Raw genomic sequence first — 26,680 nt, forward strand, 5'->3', positions numbered from 1 at the left:
CACAGTAGGTCTTGTTAACATCTCTCCCCATACATAGTTACAGAAAAAGTTTTTTTTTTTTTTCTCATGGGGCGCCTGGGTGGCTCAGTCAGTTGAGCGTCTGACTTCGGCTCAGGTCATGATTGCTGCTGTCACCATGGAGCCCACTTCAGATCCTCTATCCCCCTCTTTCTGTCCTTCCCCTATTCGTGTTCTCCCTCTCAAAAATAAATAAAAAACATTAAAAATGAAAAAAATTGAAATAAAAGATTAAAAAAATTTTTTCTCATGAAAACTTTGAAGATCTATCAGCAATTGTAAATACGCAGTATAGTGTCATTAACTATAGCCACCGTGCTGTATATGATATCCCCATGACCTATTTATTTTATAACGGGAAGTATGTACCTTTTGACTCCCTTCACCTATTTCTCCTATTCCTTCCCCCCAACGGCCCCCAACTCCCTGCCCCTGGCAACACCAGTCTGTTCTCCATATCTGCGAGCTTGGTTTTCCAAGGCTGATGGTTTCTGTGTGAGAGCCCACTAGGCTGGTTATTCAGGAAAGTCAAAATGCTGCTCCCACAGCAAACCAGTCATGCCTTGGGCTGCAGAAGCTGACACCTGGTAGGGTGAGAAGCATACTAGGGTTTGTTTGTTTGTTTGTTTTTTCTCCCAGTGTGTGATGCCAAGGGTGTGAAACCTGATTTTGCAGATTTGGGAAAACATGTGATAATTTAAAAAACTCAGGCTCATGATGTTTCCAGTGTTCATTCAAGAGGTGCCTTTGTAGAAATAATTGTACCCTTTAGAAATTCAGTGTAGCCCTATCAAGTGGGTAGGACAGACGAGCCCTCCTTGGTCATGATACTTCAGACTTTTGAAAATTCAGGTTAACTTTAGCCCAGTCTAATTGGTGACGTCACTTTCAAGGTGACATCTTTACATACCTGCGTGTCATTGTGCCACCTTTGAAATAAAAAGTACAGCAGTTCTGTTTCTACTTGGTGGTAACTTGGTTCAAAACCAGCTCATGATACAGCTGTAAGTTTCTGTCACTATTTTTTCAATACAGAGTGATCTCCAGTGTTCTTGAATTTGTGAAATCGTTTATAATAAACAAGTTGGAGCTTCAAGTTTCTTTCTTAGCATGTATCTGGGGCTGTTTTCACATTTTCTCTATTGGATGTTAATGAGAAAGGAATTTTGTTTAAACTGACCTGTGTTTTTATACTTAGGGCAAATCCTACAAGTCTCTGTGAACACTGTAGATATCAGTTGCAATAGGAATAAAAATAGAATTATCCACACCAGGGCACATAGTTAGCACATAAGACTTGTACCAGTGTTCACGTCAGAGCTTTAGTATTCCCAGCATGTCTGGTTGTGTACAGGAAGCTCTTTGCCAGTCACTTTTGTTGACTCACGGTATCTGTAACAACAAGAGACGTGGGGTTGGGTGGAAAACTGTGTCCGGAGTAACCTCCTTGGCAGGTTCTCTATTTGGTTCCTTCAGACTTCTCTGCGGTGGGATTCGCCACAGAACCACTCTTTCAAAAATCCCTGTGTGTTCCTTACTCTTCTTTACGAGACCCTCCTGTGATTCTGCAGGACCCCGCGTGGCCACTTCTGGCGCGGGAGGCTCCTGGGTCCCTTCTCCTGCACAGATTAAGCACGTACATTCGCAGCATCACGGGAACCATCCATGGGCAGTACTTACCTGTCTGCAGAGAACTTCCGTTTGAATTGCCTCCTTCATCCCTGTGAAATGTCTGCAGTTTGGGCAAAGCTGATCTGATTATCGAGGAAGAGGAAGCATGGAGGGCTCCTAGTGTTTGTTCCGTAGCACCAACCTCCAGCTCCTAAAATCCTCGTTTAGGCCCGTTTCCACATGTTCATTCTGCTTTTAGTTATATATGTGAGAGAGGGAGAAGAAAGAAATCCTGGTGGATTTGGTAGTGGGTAACACAAATTATACTAAAATTGGAAGAAGCGAAATAAACACTGAGCAGAGATTCTGAAAATTCTTAAGAGGGTGGTTGCATCCCAGTCTTGCTTTGTATTTTCTTCTGTGGTACTTGCACTTCGAGCCAAGTAGGTGTTGCTAACTGTTGGTTAAATGAATGATCAGAGGTTAACTCTTGTTTTTTGTTTTTAATTTTTTTTTAATGTTTATTTGTTTCCGAGACAGAGACAGAGCATGAGTGGGGGAGGGGCAGAGAGAGAGGGGGACACAGAATCCGAAGCAGGCTCCAGGCTCTGAGCTGTCAGCACAGAGCCCGACGCGGGGCTCAAACTCACGGACTGCGAGATCATGACCTGAGCCGAAATCAAGAGTCAAGACACTTAACCGCTGAGCCATTCAGGCTCCCCCGCAGGTTAACTCTTAAATACAGCGTGCTCTTGAGCAGGACTTTCAAACTGAGGTCCTGGGACCTCAGGTCTGTAGAGGGAAATTGGGGATTCTGTGGACTTGTAAGGAAATGAAATTACATCTTTCTTTTCATTAACTTCTGACTGAAATGCAGCATTTCCTTACACTGTGAACATAGAAAAGAAAGCACAGTGGTATTAGCAGGACCTGTGACTTGGTCACCGATAGAAATCAAGATTTTCATGTCATGCTACAGTGGAAACAGATTCTTTGAAATACCGCTTTTACTCATCACTGCTTTGAAATTGCGTACATTAGGTGTGCTGAGAGATCTTGTTATTTTATTCATTTGTTTGCTCGTTTATTTATTTATATTTGAGAGAGAGAGACAGACAGACAGAGTGTGAGTGGGAGAGGGGCAGAGGGAAATGGAGTCAGAATCCAAAGCAGGCTCTAGGCTCTGAGCTGTCAGCACAGAGCCCGACATGGGGCTCAAACTTGTGAACTCGTGAACCGCGAGATCATGACCTGAACCCAAGTCCAGAGGCTTAACCAACTAAGCCACCCAGGTGCCCCTCGATCTTATTACTTAATACATTGATAAAGAAGCTCTTGTATCACAGACTTTTTTCAAGTTTTAGAAACTGCATTATAATACAGCTGGTTTCCTTTGTAGTCCTTTGTACTTTATCTTCTGTTTTCAAATCTTTCTTCTGAGGTGTCTGTGAGCCTTGCCGAGCTGGCTGAGCGGTCGGTCGAAGGCACAGATCAGGAGCCCTGCTGGGTGCGTGGTGTCCATTTTGGGTTTCATTGTTTGTTTACACACGTGTAACCCAGGTGATACGGTGGCCACAGTACTGTGACTCACCAGTGTGTTAAATCAGTGGTGAGGTGTGTTAAGAAGATAACAACTGTTTCCTTTTAGATTTACTTTCTCATCAGTTAGGGCAGTGGTTCTCTGTTGTGGGTGGGAGTGGGGATAAGGGGTTACCCTAGGGGTTCTGATAATAGGGGATGAGGTAAAACTCAGCTCCCTTTCTTACATGCCGTCCCCCAGACTAGAGACAGTGCTTTGCCTTTTGAATCTGGTGTTCAGCTGGTTTGTTTCTTTTTATTTTATTTTATTTTATTTTATTTTTTACTTTATTTTACTTTATTCTATTTTTTTTATTCATTTTTTATTATTTTATTTTATTTTATTTTATTTTATTTTATTTATTTTTTTATTTTATTTATTTTTTATTTTATTTTATATTTTTTTATTTTAGTGGGCTCCATGCCAAATGTGGGGCTTGAACTCACAACCCGGAGGTTGTGAGCCACATGCTCTACCAACTGACTCAACCAGGCACCCTTCACCTGGTCTGTTAAGAAGTGTCCACATCTTTGAGTGTCTACCTTTACCAGATGGTAGAATGACCTTTTCAGACAGATTTTAACAGGCAGGTTGATTTTTTGACTCCTGATGAGTCTGCAGACATACCTAAATATGGGATGTTTAGGCTTAGACGGTCTAAGAGGAAGAATGAAGAGTCAACTTTGCCCTTAGTGTGTATGAGGCACTGTTTCTAATTCTTTACATGTATCTCATTTAATTCTCACACTGACCTCTGAGTGAAAGAGTTTTGCTGCCCCTGTTCTATAGATGAGGACACTGAGGCACAGGGAAGTTAAGAAACTCGCCCAGAGTCACACAGCTACCAAGGTGGGGTGCTGAGTTTCAAACCTAGGTTGTCTGGTTTGGACTTCGTATCTTAACTACTCTCTCAGTAGCTAAACGAGAAAACAGTTGTAGTTTAAGAATAAAGTCCATTTGATACTCCTGAAATCATTGTTGCAACATGTGCTAATTAACTTGGATGTAAATGATCAACAATAAATAAATTATAGTAAGTAAAAAAAGAAAAAAGAATGAAGTCCATTTGGTAAATGTGATACAAAGAACAAACCCTCAGTTTGAGAATATATATCAGTAGCTATTTGTTTACAAAATGTGTGTCCCACAGATTCAAAATTGAACTTTTTTTTTTTAATCTTTTTTTTTTTTTTTTTCAACGTTTATTTATTTTTGGGACAGAGAGAGACAGAGCATGAACGGGGGAGGGGCAGAGAGAGAGGGAGACACAGAATCGGAAACAGGCTCCAGGCTCTGAGCCATCAGCCCAGAGCCCGACGCGGGGCTCGAACTCCTGGACCGCGAGATCGTGACCTGGCTGAAGTCGGACGCTTAACCGACTGCGCCACCCAGGCGCCCCAAAATTGAACTTTTTTTTTAACGAAGGTCACTGTCCTAAGTGAAACTTAGCTGCATGTAACTGAATTTTAGGGGGAGGTTTCCTCCCTCCTTCCTGTGGTTTTGCCTCTGTCCTGTGGTCTACAGGTCACGCTTCCCCATCTCCAGTGGAAATGACTTGTGCGTGTGGCTGTCGACCTTTCTTGTCACGTAACATACTGCAGAAACCAGACAGGAAGGTGTCTGTCTTGGTAGGTAGCGATAGTTCCCTCTGGCTCCTCATTTCCAGGGGCTGCTCTGTATGACTTTCTGATTAAGAAGCATTGGGTCGGGGCGCCTGGGTGGCTCAGTCGGTTGAGCGTCCGACTTCAGCTCAGGTCATGATCTCACGGTCCATGAGTTCGAGCACCGCGTCGGGCTCTGGGCTGATGGCTCAGAGCCTGGAGCCTGCTTCCGATTCTGTGTCTCCCCCTCTCTCTTCCCCTCCCCTGCTCATGCTGTGTCCCTCTCTGTCTCAAAAATAAATAAGAATATTAAAAAAAAAAAAAAAAAAGCATTGGGTCAAGAAATCCCTCTCTGTCTCAAGTGTAGAGGATTCTCTGACCACTTCACCTCTGAGTTTCCCGAATAATCTTTTCCCTAAGAAGAGAAGGTTATAAAGCAAATAAGGGTTTCAAGACACTGTTCTATTGTTTACTTTCACCGTAAGGTAATGCTGATGAATCAGCCCACAAGTATTTATTGAGTCCCTGGTATGCTCCTGTGATCCTTTGTGAACTTGACTTGTTTGAGTTCTGGATGAGGTTTTCTGGCTAAGGAAGTAGAAACATCTCCTGGATTATTGATTTTCTTCCGTTACCTAAGCAGGGACTTTGCACCGGGTTGGGCCAATGCAGGAAGTCCTCAAGGCCTCTACTGGCATCCTGCACGGAGCTGCTCGCCCTGCCTGTGTGCGAGAAGTAGAGTGGGCTCTGGGAACCTGCGTATTCAACTAGGTCCCGGTGCCATTTTAATTTTTTAAAGTTTAATTTAAAAATAAAGATCATTGCCGGAGAACCTAAGGCCTGTGGCGAAGTGCCTCACGAAGCTCGTGCGCGGTGCCTGCCCTGCACGGGCCAGGGGTCACGTATGGGTCCTCCTGCCCTTCACGCTGGCACCTGGGGTTGGGCCCACGGAACGCACGGTCGATACCGTGCCCCATGTCCACTGTGTTCCTTCGCTTGTGTCCGCGCAGCCCCAGTCATAACGAGCGCGTGTATGAGCCTGCGTGTTATGCTTTATCTGCCGATCAGAACTTACTGTGGACCAATGGGAGTCTGCAGGGGGCCGGGCGTGAGGAGGACACAGGGCATCTGTGGGGGCTCGCTGGCCAAAGCGTCAGCTGGACCTCAGTGTCTGCCCCGGGCCACAGCTGGAGGTCCTGGTGCCTGGAGCAGGGCTGACCACTCTCTCTGGCGGGTCCCTGCAACCTCTTTTACCAGGTTGCCCTCTTCCTCAGAGCTTCTACATCAGTGACTGTCAACCCTGATGGACTGACAGAGCTTTTACAAATAAGCCCACACGGGGGTGCGTGGGTGGCTCAGTCAGGTAAGCGTCCGACTTCGGCTCGGGTCACGATCTTGTGGTCCGTGAGTTCGAGCCCCACGTCGGGCTCTGTGCTGTCAGGGCAGAGCCCGCTTTGGATCCTCTGTCACCCCTCTCTCTCCCTCTGCCCCTCCCCTGCTCACGCTCACGCGCTCTATCTCAAAAATAAACATTAAATAAATAAAAATACAAATAAGCCCTCATTGCAATCTCCAGTAGGGGTGCTCTGCTGCTGGAAGTGTTGGTGTGCCCGGCCCGCATCTCTCCGTATACTCTCCTCCCAAGGCTTTAACTACCAGCTACGTGCTGGTGACTCCCAAATTTCTGCCCGCCTCTGACACCCCTTCCTCCTCCCTCCCCCCCCCCCCCCCCCCGCCCCAGGCTCCCGTTCCCAGTCGTGGCTTAGCATGTCTTCTGCCAACACTGGCCCCACCCCCGTCCTTACACACGTTTGTCTTGATAGATGCCACACGGTTCACCCCCTTTCTGTGTCCTGCTGGCCATCAGCCGGCTCTCTTAACCCTTCGTGCACGTGCATCTCTGACCACCCCTCCGACCCGGCTGCCACCATCCTGGAGGAAGCCACCGCCGTCCTGTCCGCGGGCTGCTGTGACCCTCTCCTGCGTCCACTTGGCTTCTCTGCTCTTCTCTTCTAATTCAGCAGCCCGGCTGGTCTGTTCTCGAGACCCCATTGGGCCATGCTGCTCCTTTGCCTCTCACTGCTCTTTGGATCAAACGCGGGGTCTTCTGGGACCCCGTGACCTGGCTCTTGGCCCTCTGCGCCGCCGGCCTCATCGTGGCCTCCCCTTGCACCCTGGCCCCGCTGTGGACATTCCCTGCTTGTCCTTCCCTGTTCTCTGATTCTCGACACAGTGTGCCCTCCTCAGAGAAGCCTTCCCAGAGCACCCACTTGTAGGGTCCCCCCCTTTCCTTTTTTGCTGCCTTCATCGCTCTCCTCTCTCTCTCTCTGCTTAGATCGTGATAACATAAGCGGTAATGATAAAGAGTCTCCTCTGTGGGGTGCTTCCTGTTAGGCAGGCTGGCACTAAAGTGCTTTGCCTTCGTGAGCCTACAGGACACGTACGCCGGATTTGAAGTATGTGATCCTCTCCTTGTTCCGCGACTTTTCCCGATACAGTGCAGTTGTGTATCCACATTGAATTGGCCATTTAATCCTTAAGTTGGTTTTTCAAGGTATTAAGCTCAGCTTTCTTAGAAACAGCTCTGTTTTGTGCTATGCGTGAAGTGAACATAATTATATAATAATATTAGTAAGCAAAAGGGACACGAACAGGCTTGGGAACAAACACAAATGACCGTTGGCAGGAAGGAGGTATATTCCTAAGCGCCCAAATGCACAGCCTCGGGAAGCCGTGGTCTGCTGGCGAGTGGTGGCAGCGGGCTTTCCAGGGCCGTGGCTCCTTGTCGTGGCTGCAGGTCAACCAGGAGTGCCTGGAAACACAGACGGCTGTAGGGCATTCCTTCTTTCTAACCAAAGCGAGGTGCCTCCTTATCGTGAGATGTGGTCTTCTAAGTGCTCTTGTTGGAGGGTGGGTACCAGGATGATGATTAAATATGAAAAGTCCTTATTTCCCACTGGAACTTTTTTTTTTTTTTTGAGAGAGAGAGGGAGGGGGAAGGACACGGGGGGGGGGGAGAGAGAGAGAGAGAGAGAGAGAGAATGAATATTGCAAGCAGGCTCTGTGCTCAGGACAGAGCCTGAGGTGGGGCTCGATCTCATGACTCTGGGATCATGACCTGAGCTGAAATCAAAAGTCAGATAGATGCTCAGCTGACGGAGCCACCCAGGCACTCCCCAAACTTCTATTTGCAGCATGTATCTGTGTATACTTGAATTGTCCCTGGCAGAATTTTAGCTCTGCCTCTCCTCTGACCAGTCATCTCTGGTTTTGTTACTTTTCATTTTTGGTAAATCTCTTTTCCCCTTCCTCTGCTTAACTGTGGACCTTTGTCAGTCTTCTGTCTTGGGGTCTCCTGTCTCCCCCACCTCCTGTGATTTAGCTGTTGCCTCTCTGTAGGCGACTTCTGCATTTCTCTCTCTGCCCACGGGAAGTGTCACGTAAACCAAACACCGAACACAGTGTGTCATCTTTATGTCGGCTTTTATTCCCAGCTGCCTGACATGCACGGAGGCCTCAGGACCCAGCAGCAGCCCCGGGCACATGCCATGCTTTCTGTCCTCAGAGGCACCTTCTCCCCTGTCCTACATCTGCAGATATTCAATACACATTTCAGCCCTTGTCCTGAAGCCTGTGAATGTTGACACCATGAGCAAGTCATGGAACCTGTTCGTTCCTTGGTTTTCTTTTTTCTTTCTTCTTTTCTTTTCTTTTCTTTTCTTTTCTTTTCTTTTCTCTTCTCTTCTCTTCTCTTCTCTTCTCTTCTCTTCTCTTCTTTTCTTTTCTCTTTTCTTTTCTTTTCTCTTTTCTCCTTCCTTCCTTCCTTCCTTCCTTCCTTCCTTCCTTCCTTCCTTCCCTCCCTCCCTCCCTCCCTCCCTCCCTTTCTTTTTCTTTCTTTCGTTAAAAGAAAAGTTCTGTGGGGCGCCTGGGTGGCTCAGTTGGTTGAGCGTCCACCTTGTGATTTCGGCTCAGGTCATGATCCCAGGGTTGTGGGATCGAGCCCCACATCAGCCTCTGTGCTGATTCTCTGTCTCCCTTTCTCTTTGTCCCTCTCCGGCTTGAGTACTCAAGTGTGTGCTCTCTTTGTCTCAAAATAAGTAAACTTAAGTTTTTTGACTCTGTTGGTGACGTGGCATTGGGAGGTAGTGTCCATTTCTGATCAGGGTGAGAAAGCAGGGTTGCCTGTCAGTGTTTGACACAGAATCCGTGACAGAATCCTGGAACCTACTCCATTTCTCAGCTCTTAGTGCCTGGCCTTTCAGTGAACATAGATGGTCTTTAAACGGAGTCAGGTTCTAAAAATAATATATCCTTTGGTCATAAAAGTAGGCTGATTGTAGATAATTGAACAAAAGTTAGGACAAAAAGAGGACTAACTTAGCAACCACTTATCATTTTATTTTATTTTTTTTGGTGAGATGTTTCAAGTGGTTTTTTCCTCCACAAATATATTACATATTTGGGAGTATAATGCTCTTTTACTTAATTATATATGTTGGCCATTTCCCCATGGCATTAAAATTTTTGAAAACTGCAATTTTTTCATTGTTGCTTAATACAATAGACTTAATCATTAGTCTATTATTAGAATCTGGACTGTTTCTAATTTTTGCCCAGATAACACACCAGTTACATAAGTGTGTGTCCACCAACTCGTGATTTTCTTAAGGTATATTTCTAGAAATTGATTTACTTGGCTTGAAAATGTGATGATTTTTAAGTTTCCTTGAACTACATTATTACTCATTCTTAGAGTAAATATTCACTTCATGCAATAAAACCAGCCTGTTCTTTTGAGTCATCAGATTATTAGGAAACCTGATGTGTACATGTTGAGTGAGTGCATGAGTAGGGCATCTTTCTGTGGGGTGGTAAGACTTCATAATCTTCCTGACTTTTTCCTCACCTGAGAAAGGTCTGTGGAGATTTGGAAATTGGTGGATGCCTCATTCTTTGGATTCAGAATTCTTTCCGGGTTACGTCTCTGATTTCTGCCGGATGGTTTGCAGGGGATGGTGGTTCAAGATAAATGAAAAGCACAGCCACTGAGCGTTTTATTACATTCTGGGCACTTTGAGTCACCCTGCACTGCTTAGAGGTGGAGACTGTTTTTATCTCCATTAAAAACAATTTTTTTTAAATTTTTTTATTTTTTATTTTTTTAAAAATTTTTTTTCAACGTTTTATTTTATTTTTTTTTTGGGACAGAGAGAGACAGAGCATGAACGGGGGAGGGGCAGAGAGAGAGGGAGACACAGAATCGGAAACAGGCTCCAGGCTCTGAGCCATCAGCCCAGAGCCTGACGCGGGGCTCGAACTCACGGACCGCGAGATCGTGACCTGGCTGAAGTCGGACGCTTAACCGACTGCGCCACCCAGGCGCCCCAAAAACAATTTTTTTTTTAATGTTTATTTATTTTTGAGAGAGAGAGAGAGAGAGACAGGGCGTGAGTGGGGGAGGGGCAGAGAGAGAGAGGGAGACCCAGAATCCGAAGCAGGCTCCAGGCTCTGAGCTGTCAGCACAGAGCCCACTGTGGGGCTCGAACTCACCAATCGTGAGATCATGACCTGAGCCGAAGTCAGATGCTTAACTGACTGAGCCACCCAGGTGCCTCTTTTATCCCCATTTTTAAAATGAGGCCAAGGTTCAGAGAGTCCCGTATTGCCGGCCCAGAGTCACACAGGAAGGGTCTGAGCCCAGCAGGACTAAGCCCATTCTCTTCCACAGTATGGTATCTTCAGTGCAGTCCAGGCTTTATTATCTATGGTTTAAAAGGTCTTATGTGCTTTTGAGGTACTTAAAATGGGCAGAATTTCACCTCTCCCCAGCTCTGAATTGTGATCTTCTCATCTTTTTTTTTTTTTTTTTTTTTTATTTGTTAACATTTATTTATCGTTGAGAGATAGAGACACAGCGTGAGCAGGGGAGGGGCAGAGAGAGAGGGAGACACAGAATCTGAAGCAGGCTCCAGGCTCTGAGCTGTCAGCATAGAACCCAATGTGGGGCTCAAACCCATGAACCGTGAGATCATGACCTGAGCTGAAGTTGCATGCTTGACTGACTGAGCCACCCAGGCGCCCTGTGTGATCTCATCTTTAACCAGATCTTTTTATTTTCAAGACATCAGGCCGTGCAGTACTTAGAAACACTTTACCTGAAAACACTGTATTTGGTCTTTAAGAAGTCTGAACATGTCCTACATGTTTTCTTATAAGACACCCGAGGAAGACCTTTTTTTTGCCTTGTACATGTCATTATCCATTAATGAAGGTTTGGAAAATGATAATAATTGGGTAATGGCCTGAGGCGCTTGGGTGGCTCAGTCATTGAGTGTCTGACTCTTGGTTTCAGCTCAGGTCATGATCTCATGGTTTGTGAGTTCGAGCCCCACATCCCCACTTGGGATTCTCTCCCTCCCTTTCTCCCTCCCTCCCCCTCTCTCTGCCCCTTCCCTGCTCTCTCTCTCTTTCTCTGTGTCTGTGTCTCTCTCTCCTTTCTCTCTCACAATATAAATAAACAAAACAAAACAAAAAATATAATGGCCTGAATAAGATGACTGAAGTTTATGTGAGTATGGCAACTCATTTCAGTGTGTGTGTGTGTCTGTGTGTAATTCAAAGTGTTATCAAGGGATAGCCTTAAACTTTTTACCAAGGACAGTTTCATGCATGGTACCTGTAGAAGTTTAGCTGAAATTGAGAGATGCCGCTAATCTGTGCAGGAGAAGGTGAGGTCTGTTTGAGGTTTAGGTAACTTCCTTATATGATGAAGCTTTTCTTCTTCTGAGTGGTTTTTAGAGAAGAAAAGTCATCAGAGGCCCAGCAGTTAGCCCTAGGTTAGAGGGCCACGCCCCCCTCATTTGCCAACTCCATGTGACCTTGAGCAAATCACATAGCCTCTTTGGAAGTCAGATTTACTATCTGAAAATTAGTCAGGTTCTGTGAATCTCTGAAATATGTCATCAAGAGCTTTTTTACTCTTCTGTCAAAGGTATCTATCCCATGACAAAGTTCTTTTATTGTTATTTTTTTGGTTTATTGCCATTTCTTTTTTAATGTATTTTTCTGTATTGTATAATAGGAATTAAGGGACTTAGGACTTTAATTTTCAGTTTTAAGAAATTGTTACAAAGTAAAACCAGCTTCATAAATTAAAAAAAAAGGTAGTGTTTGCTTTTTTTATATAAAAGTGCTTTTGTTCTCAGGTGGTATAGGGAAAATTTTAAAGAATTCTCAGAATACTGTAGAAATATTGGCCTAATTCTCTAAGCACGTTTTAAATTGCCTAGAACTTTTCACGTTAAGATTTAGATCAGTGGTGGCTTGTCAGTTAAGCGTCCGACTTCAGCTCAGGTCATGATCTCATGGTTTTGTGAGTTTGAGCCCCGTGTTGGGCTCTGTGCTGACAGCTTGGAACCTGGAGCCTGCTTCAGATTCTATGTCTCCCTCTCTCTCTGCCCCCTCCCCTACTCACGCTCTGTCTCTCAAAAATAAATATTAAAAAAAATTTAAAAAAAAGATGTAGATCTGTGCAAGGCTTATGCTCTAAAAGAGTACAAGTTGTTGAAAATAATTTCCATAGTCACTGAGTAAATCCCAGGGGTGCAGAACTCATGTCTGCTTCATGTTTGAATGGGCCAAAGCCCCAGCCCAGTGCCTAATGTTAAACAAGTATTTTATAAATGCTTTTTAAATAAGAGAAAATGCAAAGATATATTAAAAAATTTTTTTTTAAATATTTATGTATTTTTGAGAGAGGGGGCAGAGAGAGAGAGAGGGAGGGAGGGAGAGAGGGAGGGAGGGAGAGAAAAGAATACACAGAAGCGGAAGCAGGATCCAGGCTCTGAACTGTCAGCACAGAGCCCAACGCGGGGCTCGAACTCACAAACCCGTGAGATTATGACCTGAGCCGAAATCAGACACTAGCCACCCAACCTAGCCACCCAGGCACCCCAAGATACATGTTTTTAAATTAAAGTTTTTCTCCTTTCTGGGGTGTCTGGGTGGCTCAGTCGGTAAAGTGTCAGACTTTGGCTCAGGTCATGATCTCACAACTTGTGGGTTCAAGCCCTGCGTCGGCTCTGTGCTGACAGCTCAGAGCCTGGAGCCTGCTTCAGATTCTGTGTCTCCCTCTATCTCTGCCCCTCCCCTGCTCACACTTTGTCTCTCTGTCTCTCAAAAATAAATAAACATTAAGAACGAAAAGTTTTTCTCCTTTCTTATCTTATTTATTTTTTTTTTTTTTTTGGCAAAAACAAGCAAAATAAAAAACCTGCATAGAGAATAGAGATTGTTTGGGTTTTTGCTACCTTCCAGAGATTGCCTTCATCTGATTAAAGTTCTAAGTGAAACAAAAATAGAACCACTGCAATATGCACTAAGCCTGCACAGATCAGATAGATAAATAACACCCAGTGCTGACTTTCTATAGGGGGGTGGTTAATAATTCTATGAGGAGCGGCATAAGAGAAAACATTCAGGGGGGGCAGTGTGCACATGCACGAGCGTGCATGTGTGCAGGAGGGGTGCCCTGTGGAACACTGGGGGTCTGTTCTCACCCAGGCACTGTGTGTGGTGGGAGGGGTTGAGTGAGGGGAGGGAAGATAAATTAATTATAGGGATGGAGCATGTGTTGGGATGGAAAAGGGATCTTATGGCCAGGGAAAAACTTCTCATTTTCATTTGCTAACAAAAATAATACCAAAATGCATACATTATAATATATTTATAAGTAGATGCCATGAGTTTCTCTCATGTAAATGCCCGTGTTTTGGCCGTGTCCTTCTGTCATGCCTGAGACCTGGGGCCACGTGGTTTTCAGGCGAGCCCCCAAATGAGCCCTGGATTGTGCCTTCTCCCCATTTCGCTCACCCGTTACACAAGTGGACTCTTCTTTGGCCTTGTTTGCACTGCCTTTAGCTACACAGGTGTCTGCGGGGTCAGAGTGGCTCTGGCCGCCCAGATGCACCCCACACGTGAGCTGCACCGGCTCATGGCATCCCCACCCGGGCGTGGGCCCAGGCACCAGGCACTGGGGGACTGGACGTCCTGTCTCCAGGAGGGGGTCCAGGGTAGCCATGTGCCGGCCTGCCTGGTGGCAGCTGTGGCCCTGGGCACAGTGTCTGTCTGGTCACCAGGACAGCCAGGTACTCATCCCGGGGGCAACCTACCCCTGTGGCCCCTCTAAACTTACCTCGCCGTCTGCCGCCTGCCAGCTTTTTTTTCCTCATCAAACCAGATTCCAATGTTGAGTATCCTTTCTTTTAAGAACAGAAATGCTTGGCAAGCCGTTCTGTACAGATTGACTGTTTCCCTTTTCACGTCAATCCTGCGCGTCTGAGACAAAGTTGGAACTGTCTCAGGTGGGAAATTGACATGACAGTTCAGCCCGCACCCCATCGGCGCCTCCTGGGAGAATGTGCTCCATCCAGAGAGACTCAGAGTTACAGCAGGAACAGAATTGGGGATCGTTGGAGCTTCTGGTTTCCATTTGCAGCCCGTGCCATCTGCCGTGTGACCTTCGGGTCCCAGGAGTGGAATGCCCCTGGCAGCCCCCGAGGCTGCAGGAAGCAACCTGGAAGTGTGGGGCACGTCAGAGCTCTGTGTGTTCTCTGTGTGCTTCTGGGATGCGTGGGTGATTTTAATAACCGCATCAAGGCCGAGGTGCATGTCGGCTCTGCAGTGCTCTGTTGAATGCTGTCTCCCTGCCATTGGATGTCTCTCTAGAAGCCAGGCATTGTTCTGCCCCGGAGAACCCTAGAGGTAGCATGGCGCACGGGTGCCTACTTTTCCTGCGTCTGAAATGAGGTGGAGATGGTTTGGGAGGGGGTAGCTGACAGCAAGCTGTTTGTTAACAGCCTGCCTTCTGCCACGGGAGCTCAGTGACTGGCAGTGTTTTAAAAAATAAACATCGGAAAGGGAGCCCTGCAGAAGCATCCTGTTTGTCAGTTTTCTGTAGCAGGTGCAGGGAAGGTCCGCTTGCAAGGCTGTGTGTCATGTGAGCTCCGCCAGCCCTGTCTGGAATGGAAGGTGAGGAAGCTCATTTTGGGCCTTCCCCTCTTCTGCCTTTAGGCTCCTGGCCACTGTTGGGTGCACGTAGAAGGCCAGACGCGCTATTTCCTGAAGGGAGGAAAGCTCTAGAGACGGGGAGCATGCTCCAGAGGGGATGGGGGCTGTCGAGGGCTCCTGCTTCCAGGCAGGAGGGGAGCACACAGGGAGCTGTCCTTCTCCCCACCTGTTTGGTCGGCAGCACATGGCCTGCACCCATCACCGCAGGGCACGGAGGAAAGTGACATATGGCGAGTTCTGTAACGTCACATACTTTGGAGCATGTTCATGACTGCGTTATTTGTACTTTAATCGTTGTTAGTGTTGACTCATCTTTTAAACGTATTGAACAACTGTTCAAAATTACATATACGTATATGTATGCATTCAATTATATATATATATATATATAAAATCACTTGTATATGGATATTTAATTCATATGCTCACACAACTAATAATTAGAGACTTAGAAATTAAATTCGTTTTTAATTTTTTAATTTTAGAGAGAGCACATGAGCAGGAGAGGGGCAGAGTCTCGAGAGGGCAGAGAAAGAGAGAATATCCTAAGCAGGCTCCACACTCAGCACGGAGCCCGACATGGGGCTTGATCCCACGACCCTGGGATCATGACCTGAGCTGAAATCAAGAGTTGGACACTCAACCAACTGAGCCACCCAGGCGCTTCAGAAATTAAGTTCTTTTAAAAATTTAAATTTGATTACAAATGGATAGAATTCAATTCCCCTTAACACTGCAGACCAAATCTATTAGAGTCTCATAAGTGCGTATAAACGAGAACATACAGCTCTCCTTGCGGCCCAGGACCCGAGCCTCCTCCCCACCCCGGGTGTAGTTTGTGACCGAAGCGTCAGGCCTGTTATTTGACCTGCCTCCTCATTTCATTTCTGGGTAGCTTAGTCATAGCCACCCTACTTAGAGAAATGTTCGTGTAATGCTTTGTAAAAGGCATTAGTGGCAGAGACAGAACAGTCCTACACACCCACCTTCCCCTACTTCTTAAGATGGATTAAAAATATCTTCCTATCATCTTCTCCTTCCCTTTATGTATCTGTAGCCTTGTTCAATTGGTTGCCCTTTTAGTCTTGTTATTCCCTGACATTCATGGCCTTTACAGACTCAACCTGTTGGCTTTAAATGTTATTAACTCTATTCTGTTTTTGATGTGCAAATTTCACAACCTGGCCCGTGATCATCCTTTTAAGCCTTGTCACCTCTACCCAAGACCTCATGGGACCATCTTTGCTTTCTGGCAAGCTGGCATTGTGTGCGGATCCTGATTTTTCCTACCCCAAGACATGAAATTAGCAGCTCTCCAAGGAGGCATGTTGAGGTTTAACCCAAATCTGGACACCAGACGGTTGACGTGCTGGTTGTGGGTGGAATGGTATCCTTACCGGGCCCCTTTCTTGACAGAGCTGGAAATAGTATTTCTTTTTAATATCACAAAGTCCCATTGATAGTTTCAATTTAACTCCTGATCATTTTTTATTTCGTTCTGGGAAAAAAAAGGCTTCACAATTTGTTTTTCCTGTGAGATGCCAACTTGAGTTTTTATCTCCTTTCATTGTGTCGCCCCCCCCCTTTTTTTTCTCCCACATTTCACTTGTAAATAATCTTTAGATGTTTTCTTAATTATTGATGTTAAGACTTTAGAGGTGGACCATGCCCAGTTTATATCCAGATGTTCTTATTGCTGAGTGATCCTGGGTGAGCTGTTTAATCTGTCTCTGGGCCCCCTTTCCTTGTCTACATAGCTGGGGGGGCTGGTGATTAGATAGCAGGGTCTGAGGAATGAGTGAGACAGGAAGTGCTGACTTCCTGGTGAGCAGCCTGCATTTCCTAAATGGTGATGAGGGTGAGTGAGAGGTGACTTCTCTGAGGCTGCTCCTGGACCCTGTCCCTGATCCTGATTCTCCCAGGGTGGGGCAGTGATGGGGGCAGCCTCCGCCCGGCGCACGGGAAGAGGACCTTGCTTCTTCAGCTGCTGGAAGCCTGGGAGAGGGAGGGCTGGAACCCTCGTGGAGGCGGGTGGGGGGGGGCATGTGGGACTTTTGGATGAAAGTGTGGATTTGAAGGCAGATACTCCTGGATCTTAACCTCAGCACCAGCTCTGCAGAGTTGTGGATGGATGGCTTTCCCCTTCGGAGCCTGTAAAATGGGAGTTTGGGTGTAGATGTTCACTTTGATTCTTGCTCGGAGCTCCTGGAAGTCACCCATGAGTGATGCTCTTTCCTTTGTACTTGATACGCTCTGTTTTCTTTCCCATTTTCGTCAGATGTTCATTGGATATATACAATATTTGCACTTGATAGAGATTGTGTTCAGTAATAGGTTACTGTTTAGAAATACGCTCCCTGCCCTTCCCCCCACCCAACTGTCACTCTGGCTTATTACTGTGAACTCAGTCCCTTTTCGTTAATTATGCTGGGACAAGCCAAGAAGTGCCGTTTCTACCTCATTTCCCTAATTATAGCTTACAAAATTGTGCTGTCTTTTTAACTGCCCATACTGGCCTACAGAATTTGAGTGGTGAGGATGATCCCAAACTGATATTTTTTGCAAACTCACTTTGTCCCAGGCACTGTGCTGAGTGCTCTCCCTTCCATTAATTAAAGGCTCGCCTCATCCCTGGGGCGGGTATTATAATCACCCCATTTAGCAGATAGGACTCGGTCTAAGAAGGTCATAGAGATGGCGAACGAGGAGCCCAGATCAAACATCACGCCATCGTACTGCTAAAGCCCATGCTCTTAACTGTGAAATTAAACTGCCTGCCATTAGTCTGTCGTCCATCTGTACATCCCTCTATCCCTGTATCCATCCACCTGTTACTTTTTGCTTTTATGGTGATGTGTTATGAGAAAAGTATTTTTTAAAATTCATAGCACTGGAAGGCGCATGTGCCAAGCCTTTGTTTAAGGGGTCTTTACGCTCATCTGACTTTCTGTGATGCTTTACAGAGTTTGCATTTCCTGTTCCTTTATTACATCTTCCTTTTGCAAACTCATACTGGACCCTTTTCCCCAGATGTAGTGGATGGAACCTGTTGAATGTGCTGGTATTTGAGGCATCTGTTAATTGTTGACTCGTTTATCTCTGAGGCCTATAATCTTCTTTAGAAACGCCATGAGGAGCTTGAAACAAACAAAACCTCAGAAAACCTTGGGGCACCAGCCTCTGCTCCCTTAAGGTGAGGAATGACACGTGGGAGGGCCACTTGGGGGTCTGCTGTGGGGCTGGTGGGAGGTGCTGTCCTCACCAGAGAGAGACCTGATAAAGGGCCAAAGGGAGGGAGAGGTTCAGATAATGGGGGCAGGTATAGCCGGAATTAAAATCATTGGCTGCTGACTTTAAATAGGCAGATGTCCTAGAAAATCTTAAATGTGTATCCAAGTTGGGGCCAGGGAGAGGGAAGGGCAGGGATTAAAGTAAGTGAGGGAGGCGATGGAGTCTGCCCTCCACTTTGCCCAGCAAGAATTTGGGATTGGGTGGGGAGGGGTACAGGTCCTCCAGGGTGTAGGTGACAGCTGGGGACAGCATGGCCAGAGACAGTACCATTCCTTGGCACTCGACATTTTCCAGACTTTCCCAAAAGCCTGTTTGTAACTTGAGCCAAGATTCACCGCCAGCTGCCTTTAGCTTTCCTTTCCCCTTCTGAGACTTGAGGGGGTTCCGCTATTGGGTGGTGCTAAAGAGGCAGGAACCCCACTTTCCACACAGGACAGGGCATGCTCTCCCACATGGGCTCAGTCGGCCGCCTGGCAAGTGGGAAGCTCTCCCTGTTGTAGCATCCTGTGCTGGTATGCAAGCATAGCCTGGTAAAGCGACACAGGGCCCTGAAGTAAGGAGAGGGTACCTGGAGCTGGGAGAAACTTCTGGAGCCTACACAGGTGCAGGAAGTCAGCTCTGGGGAACCTCACAACACAGCATTAAAGGCTCCTCTGCTTCTCATGATTTAGGAAGGTTGAGATTGATTTATATATAGTACAGATTCTGCCCAAGAGTCTATATATAGGGTTTGTCATTGTGTGTGTATGTATGTACGTGCATGAATGTGTATATATATATATACACACACACATAGTTTTCTTCTTGAAACTTTTTTATTCAAATGCACATACTGTGTCTATTACCCTCCCTATCTGTTCATCCTGTTGAAGTACCTCACATTCAAAGCGTGGCCTGGGGACCAGCAGCATTGCCTTACGTTGGAAACTTGTTAGAAATGCAGAATCTTGGGCCTTCCATGGACCTGCTGCATCAGAATCTGCATTTTAGCAAGAGCTCTGGGTGATTTACATGCACATTAAATCCTGGGAAGCCCTGCCCTAGAGGGATGTCTTTTCCTCCTCATTTGTTAGCCGAGGCACCATATGCCACGGGTGGAATAAAGAGAAATCACCCTGTGGGGTCACTGTAGAAGGAAAGAAGCATGCCCTCTCAGTAGTGGTAAAGAGACCTTTTACTATTACTCATTCACAGATGACACAGTCTTGAGTAGAACACGAAGAGGAAAACTTAACCAAGCCCATGCTGCTGCTGTGGACACCAACAGATAGTCACAGTACTCGGCCAGCAGGCTGGTGAGGTTCTGTAGGTAGTTTTGTTTTAGGGCAGCAGGGTTTTGAGGGAGATTTTGGCCCCCGGAGGACGTTTGGCAGTGCCTGGTCCTTACATCTACGAGGAGAGAAGGTAGTGCTTCTGGCAAGTAAGAGGGCAGAGGCCAGGGATGCTGCTTAACAGCCTGCGGGTGCCCCGCAAAGGATGATCTGGCTTTAAATGTCACTAGCGCTAGGACTGAGAAACCTTTCTGTTTTAGAGGAGGGAGTTACCTATAAGAAGTCCAAAATCTGTCTCATTATCCGTGACTCATTTTAAAGAAGTATTTAAAACATGCCAAACACTCGGAACTAATAAATGTTAACTCCTTTTTTTTTTTTTTCTTCAGGAGATAAAACATTACAGATGCTTTTACAAGGACAGTTTCAAAGCCCCATTCCCTGCTTCCCTCGAGGCAACCACTGTCTTGAAAGTGGGTTGTTTCATGCTGCTGTGTGTGTTTATACTTTTATTACACACACGAGTGTCCATGAAACAGTATATCGAATTGCACGGGCCCCTCTGTAATGGCGTGCTTCTCTATTTGTAGGTCGAAGGCTGTTTTTCCAGAAGTTTGAGCAAAGGCGTGAGCAGAACTGCCTCTCAGCGAACACGTTTCCATTTTTTAAAGTACTTTACATTTTCCTTAGGTGGCGGTCAACGATTTTAAGAAAAGATGTTCGGTGTTTTAAATCAGGCTGGGGAAAGAAAACCAGAAGTAATGGTGGCATTTCTCCCATGCAGACTCTGTGGTGGCCCAGGGTCTCTTACATTCTTTGGGAGTGATGATGGGGGCGCAGTCCCCGGCCCCACCTGCCCGCACCCTCCCTTCTCCCTGGGTGGCACCTCGCAGCCCCTGCTCCCAGCTTCCCAGGAAGACATTTCCTCCGTCTCTGCATCATTTTTCAGCGCTGGCCAGTTTCTATGGCAACCGTGAGATTGAAAGATGAGCAGGGAGCGGGAGGCGAGGCTCGAGTGAGACCTCGGGGTGGTTGTGTGTGTCCGTGACGTCACCGTCCTCTCGTCTGGATAGGACGATTCCGGATACTCCCATTCAGGGCTGCTGGCTGCCGCCGCTTTATTAGCAGACCTGCCCCGGGGCCCCAGGAGCTCTGCAAATCGCCTCCCTTCCCTCCTGTCCTCATCCCACCAGAATTTTTCTCCTGGCTGCCCCTTCTCTGTGTTGGCTTCGGACTGTCATTAAGAATGCACAGCTTCATTCTGCTGTGTTTCAGGATGCTCTTCTGCCCGGTGTTCTGGAAGGGCAGGGAGGCATGGCAGCGTTTTACTTGATGTTGATGGCGCTGTGAAGTCTGTTCTCTCCTCTGCAAGAATACTGACTATGCAGAAATTTATTGAAGCGGATTATTATGAACTAGACTGGTATTATGAAGAATGCTCGGACGGTAATTACGGCCCCCGCAAAACAGAGCAGAGATGTGTAGGGGTATTGTTTCCTTCTGGGGTGGGGTGTTGGTCCTGAAACCTTTCCCAGGGAGAGAGGCGGGAGGGGGGGCAATAGAACCAGCACCACCGCAGGCGTGCATGGCCCTGACAGTTTTCAAAGCTTGATGGAGGAGATGGCAGGTGGGCAGGGCTCACTGAGATCCCTCTGTGGTCAGTCGGTCTTTGCTCAGGAGGGCAGATGGTGTTGGTGTGCAGGGCTTGTGAGCATTATACTTCTCTTGGATTGAATTCTCTTGGGGGTGAGGCGCGAGTGTGGTGGTGGTGCACGCGCGCGTGTGTGTGCAAGGGGAGATGTGTTCTGACCTCTGTGCTGTTGGCGGGGCTGGGGAATGGTGTATTCAGGAGGTGGCTCTCTGGACTGTCCGTGGCAGGCCTGGAAGAATCCTCCCTTTCCTGAGCCCAGACCTGGGGGCTGTGGGGAGGCCGGAGAAAAGGCAGAAGCAGCTTCCCACCCAGCAGGCAATTCCAATGAATTTTGCTTGTAGGATCCCACGGAAATGGGGGTGGGGAGACATTGGGAGGGGCAGGGAGAGACTGTCTCCTTCTGTCATAGGGCTCAGTTTGTGCAGGGAGGGTGTGGCACATTCCAGAGGAGACTGGGTGGAGTTTGTGTGGCTGGACAGGCCTCAGGAGGTTCCGGATACATGGCAAATAGCACTGAGCTGCATTCTCAGAGAGGCCACAGGAGAGGCACCTTAGGCTCCTGTGGTGTTGGGCCCCAGAATTGGGTATGGGCACAGTTGATCTGTCTTACTTAATTTCTTCTTCAAAATGACCCTCAAATCACATGTCTTCTACACACACACACAGAACACAATATATACAGTTTGAGGGTCTGTTCCCTAGTGTTCCCAGCCCCACACGAACCATTAATAGGTAAGGTAACTGTTTTTTAATTGATTCGGGAGTTTCAGACTGCTCTAAGACCATGACCACATTTGATTAACCTGAATGATGTGGCAGGCTGGGAGCTGGCCTCATTAGTAAGCAGAAGAGCTACATAATTGTCTCTTATCTGCTCATTTCTGCCTTGGCAAGGGCTATGGGAGAGGGACCTAGAGGCTTTCTTGGAGAGGGTGGGTGGGTAGTAAATGTGCTGAGAAATTTCCCCAGTTGAGCCCCACTGTCGTCTACCCCCCCCCCCCCAGCATTATGTGAAGACAGTGTCATGTTGAGTCCGTGTGTTTTTAAATATCCTGAGTAATGGTGGTGGCGGGCAGCTCCGAGGGTCTTTGGGGGAAAAGATGATTAAATCCTTTTTTTCCCATGGATATATTACTCTCGAAGCAAGTTCCCAACTCCAAAAGGCAATGACAGGGATGCTTCTTTTCAGAACCGTCAGTGAACTCTTGTAGTTCCCTTGGTGATTTGTGACTCACTGAGCCCTCCCTAACTTTTTAAAGTGTGGATCTCAGTGGATCACTGGAATGGGAGCGTCGGTTCCAGCAGAGCGCCTGTCCCAGACCACGGATGAGTCGGGTGTGGCCGTGGCTCCCACGGATCCATTCTAGAAGCCAAGCGGGGGAGGGAGGTTTCTTCCTGTCTTGACCCAGTTGCTACGCTGCCCAGCTCTCTTTACACCTTCGTCCTTGGGAATAAAGCCAGTTACTCGTGGTGGTCATTTTGAGGAGTGAGAGGAGGCCGGCTCTTATCTGGGTGTCTGTCAGAAGGATTTTCTTACCCGGCCATTTCTCAGTTGAGTCTTTGGGCCCAGAGGCAGCCAGATCGCTCTTCTTCCAACAGAAAAGGAAAATGGAAGGAAAGGCTGCTGATCTGTTCAAGGGTAGATCGGTGTTGATTGCGGTTACTTTCTAAATGTGTGTTGGGCAAAATACTTGCCTTTACCCTCCATTCCAGTGGGGATGCAAGGGAGAAGGCCACTGGGACAGAATTTACTGGGACAATTGCCATTTTCATAATCCCATTTTTAAAAATAGTTAGCAAAACAGGGAATAAAAGGGACAGAAACCCAGAAATCACCTAGTTTAGGAAATCCAGGGGGTTGGGATTTCGAGTAGATGCCAATTTTGTAGTTAACTTGTTGACTCATTTCTAACTAGTTGGGTTCCTGGTCTCTGCAGGCTAGTCTGGAAATACAATTTGCCTTTGCTTATATATGCGTCTTTAAACTTGCAAATTGAAATAGCCCCTTTATCTCCCAGTCCTGACCGCCCAGGTAGGAGTAGACACACAGCATTGCTTTGTCTCTCTTGTCATTTGAATCTTTAATGAGGGAAACTTCTAGGGAACTTTCCATACTAATAATAAGAGATGAGTCAAATGTTTTGAAGAAGATGCAAAATCATCATTTATGTCAGACTTCCTGACTTGCACTTCAATTGCAGGGTTAGCACTAAAAAGTAATCTACATATTTATATGGGTGGGCATATGGATTGCAAGACAATTAGGACCCCTCTTTCAAAATTGGAATCAAGAAATAGCTTGATTCTCTTTGGTCTCTGAGGCTTAGGAGAGCTTTCTTCGGTGCTGAATGACCGTACCCTTCCCCTTTATCAGTTTTAGTTCTGGAATCTTAACACACCATCTTCCTCCCCACCTCCCCCAACCACACCGTATCACAGGAAGACCCCAAGGGTATAACAAGAGGCATGGGGCAGGGGCTTGGAATGATAAGAAGCTGGAGGCGTTGATTGCCCAGTATCTTCAAGTAAATTTTAGAGATTTCAAACAGCCAGCTCTCAACAAAGTGTAGCTTGGCCTTCGCAGAATTTACACAGATACACCCAGTGCCTACAGCTTAAGCTACAGTGTCAAACGATGTCACGGTGCCTACATTGGATGTGTCCCCCCTCTGAAGCCTGGCATACTATGAAAATCACCTATTTATTTATTTATTAAAAAACTTTTTTTTTTCTTTTTAAATTTTATTTTAGAAAGAGAGCACACAAGGAGAGTAGGGGCAGAGGGGGAGAGAGAGAGAGAGAGAGAGAGAGAGAGAGAGATCTCAAGCAGGCTCCATGCACAGCACAGAGCCTGACGTGGGGCTTGATCTCACAACCCTGGGATCATGACGTGAACTGAAATCAAGAGTCGGATGCTCAACCAACTGAGCCATCCAGGCTCCCCTCCTCCTCCTCCTCCTTCTTTTTTTTAATTTCCTTTTTTTTTTTTTTTTTTTTAATTAGAGCGAGAGCAGGGGAGAGGGGTAGAGGGAGAGAGAGTTTCAAGAAGGCTCCATGCCCAGTGAGGAGCCCAACACGGGGTTCGATCCCACAACCCTGGGATCATGATACCCATTTATTTATTTATTTATTTATTAAAAAAAATTTTTTTTAACGTTTATTTATTTTTGAGACAGAGAGAGACAGAGCATGAATGGGGGAAGGGCAGAGAGAGAGAGGGAGACACAGAATCGGAAACAGGCTCCAGGCTCTGAGCCATCAGCCCAGAGCCCGACGCAGGGCTCGAACTCATGGACCGCGAGATCGTGACCTGAGCTGAAGTCAGACGCTTAACCGACTGAGCCACCCAGGTGCCCCGATACCCATTTATTTAAAAGGAAGATTCTCAGATTTACTCCAGACCCAGAGAGGTCCTGAGAAATCTGAATTTTTAACACATGCTTTAGGTGGTTCTTTACAGCGGGTATGTGGGAAGCTGTGCCAATGTCAGTGGAGACCATCTGCAGACATAGGGGTCTGGGAAAGAATTCTTTAGGTCTGTCACAGAATCTTATGTTGTTTCTTGGCTACACTGGTCACTTACGATTTTAAAAACTGTGAGACCCAGGGTGGCTGGGTGGCCCAATCAGTTGTGTGTCTAACTCTTGATTTTGACTCAGGTCATGATCCCAGGGTGGTGGGATCGAGTCCCGCATCGGGCTTCATGCTCAGCAGGGGGCCTGCTGAAGATTCTAAAAAACAAAATAAAAAAACTGGTGAGGCCTGTTTCATATTTTAAAAGGCTTGTGTTCAAGTGTTTGTCCTTAAGTTAAAGAGTGTACTTTTGTAATGACTCTAGAAGTAGGTAGAACACCACACAGTGCACGGGCATGGAGTTTCTGCTTGAGGCCTGTTTTGCGCCCCGTATGGCTATGTGGTTTGGGCACATCCTGGGACCTCTGTGAGCCCGTCAACCCAGATGGCCCATCTGGCAAGTGGGGACAGCCACACTGACCAGAGCCGTTGTGAAGAGTACAAGGAGCATGAACAAAGGACAGTTGACCCTTGAACATCATAGAGGTTTGGGATGCCGACCCCCTCCCTGCCGCACGATAAAAAAAAAGTCTGCGTGGAACTTTTGGCTCCTCCAAAACTTAACTACTAGAATAGCCTACCGTTGACTGCTGGCTTTATCAATAACATAAACAGTCGATTAAGGTGTTCTTACGATACAGTAAGCTGGAGAAAAAGAAAAGGTTATTAAGAAAATCATTAGAGAAAATAGATTCACAGCACTGTATTGTATTTATCGAGAAGAAAATCCACGTATAAGTGGACCCATGCAGTTCAAAATCATGTTGTGCAAGGGTCAACTGTAAAAGCTTTTTGTAAACAGTGATGTACTGGGCCAGTGCTTAATTTTATTTTCTCAAAGATAGCGTAGTTAGTTCTTTCTACAAATCCCTTTCATGGGGCACCTGTGTAGCTCAGTCGGTTGAGCGTCCGACTTGGGCTCAGGTCATGATCTCTCAGTCTGTGAGTTTAAGCCCTACGTTGGGCTCTGTGCCTACAGCTCAGAGCCTGGAGCCTGCTTCAGATTCTTTCTCCCTCTTTCTCTGTCCCTCCCTCACTCACGCACACTCACTGTCTCTCAAAGATAAACATAAAAAAATTTACAAAAAAAAAAAAAATCCCTTTCAGAAGGTGAGTGGCATTTGGAACAAGGGTATAGTATCTTGACCACCCGTTTCTTGCTGCACTTTCTTTGTGACTGTACACCCTCTCTCCTCACTGAGCAGCATTACAGATGTGAATGTCCGGGCAGGAGGGGGTCTCGCTCATGCTGATCTCATCATGGGGAAACCAGTGGATGGCTGAGGAAGCCTTTCTCTGGGCTTCTTACTCCACAGTGAAAAGTCCGTGGCAATCCACGGGGGCGGTCACATGTGCTCTACTGCTTGGCTTCATTGCAGTGACCTCTAAAATGCCACTTCAAGGTAGGGGTGGCCATTTTGGGAGTAAAGTTTTGCTGGAGATATTTTAGGCATTAACTGAAAAACTGTTGGTGGGGGTGGGGGGGGGTGCCTGGGTGGCCAAGTCGGTTAAGCATCCACCTCTCAGTTTCAGCTTGGGTCATGATCTCACGGTTTATGAGCTGTCATGGCAGAGCCTGCTTGGGATATTCTCTCTCTCTCTCTCTCTCTCTCTCTCTCTCTCTCTCTCTCTGCCCTTCCCTCACTCACGAGGTCTCTGTCCCTCTCAAAACAAATAAGTAAAAAAAAAAAAAAAAATTGGTTTTTGATGATTTTCTAATGTTCCTGCACTCTGTGTCATACGATGCAAACAGGCCTCTGTGTTTTCATCTCGTGTTTATTGCAGGATGCACCTTTGACAGTGCAGGATGGCTCTTCCCTTTCCAAACAACACCCTTGTGAATGGCTCTTAAAGCCACTTGGGGGGAAAAAAAAGAATTAAGAGTAAATGCATAACGTAACTGTCAGCTCTTCTCACTGGCTTGAGTAAAGTAGCAGTAATGTCCTTCCCAAGAAGTAGATGCAAGCCCAGAGCCCATGTTTCTCTTACTTATTTTTTTTAATGGCATAAGTGAGGT

General features: G+C 46.6%; 1 protein-coding gene across 9 annotated transcripts in view; it reads left to right on the forward strand.

Annotated features, from left to right (window-relative positions):
- Positions 1–26,680, forward strand: part of TRAK1 (trafficking kinesin protein 1) — a 125,184-nt gene that overhangs the window by 35,008 nt on the left and 63,496 nt on the right. The window contains exon 1 of one of the 9 annotated variants that reach the window (XM_086720527.1): positions 20,484–20,885. The exons of 6 other annotated variants lie outside the window; for them this stretch is intronic. In XM_086720527.1, the coding sequence (XP_086576653.1) occupies positions 20,822–20,885 (64 nt within the window). In that variant the 5' untranslated portion in view covers positions 20,484–20,821. Of the gene's footprint in view, positions 1–20,483; positions 20,886–26,680 lie in introns of those variants that run through there. 2 more of the 9 variants (XM_025912928.2, XM_025912930.2) reach the window with 2 other exon arrangements.

Source organism: Puma concolor, chromosome C2 (genome assembly GCF_028749965.1).
Source record: "Puma concolor isolate L17-30 chromosome C2, mPumCon1.1.hap2, whole genome shotgun sequence".
Lineage (NCBI taxonomy): Eukaryota > Metazoa > Chordata > Mammalia > Carnivora > Felidae > Puma > Puma concolor.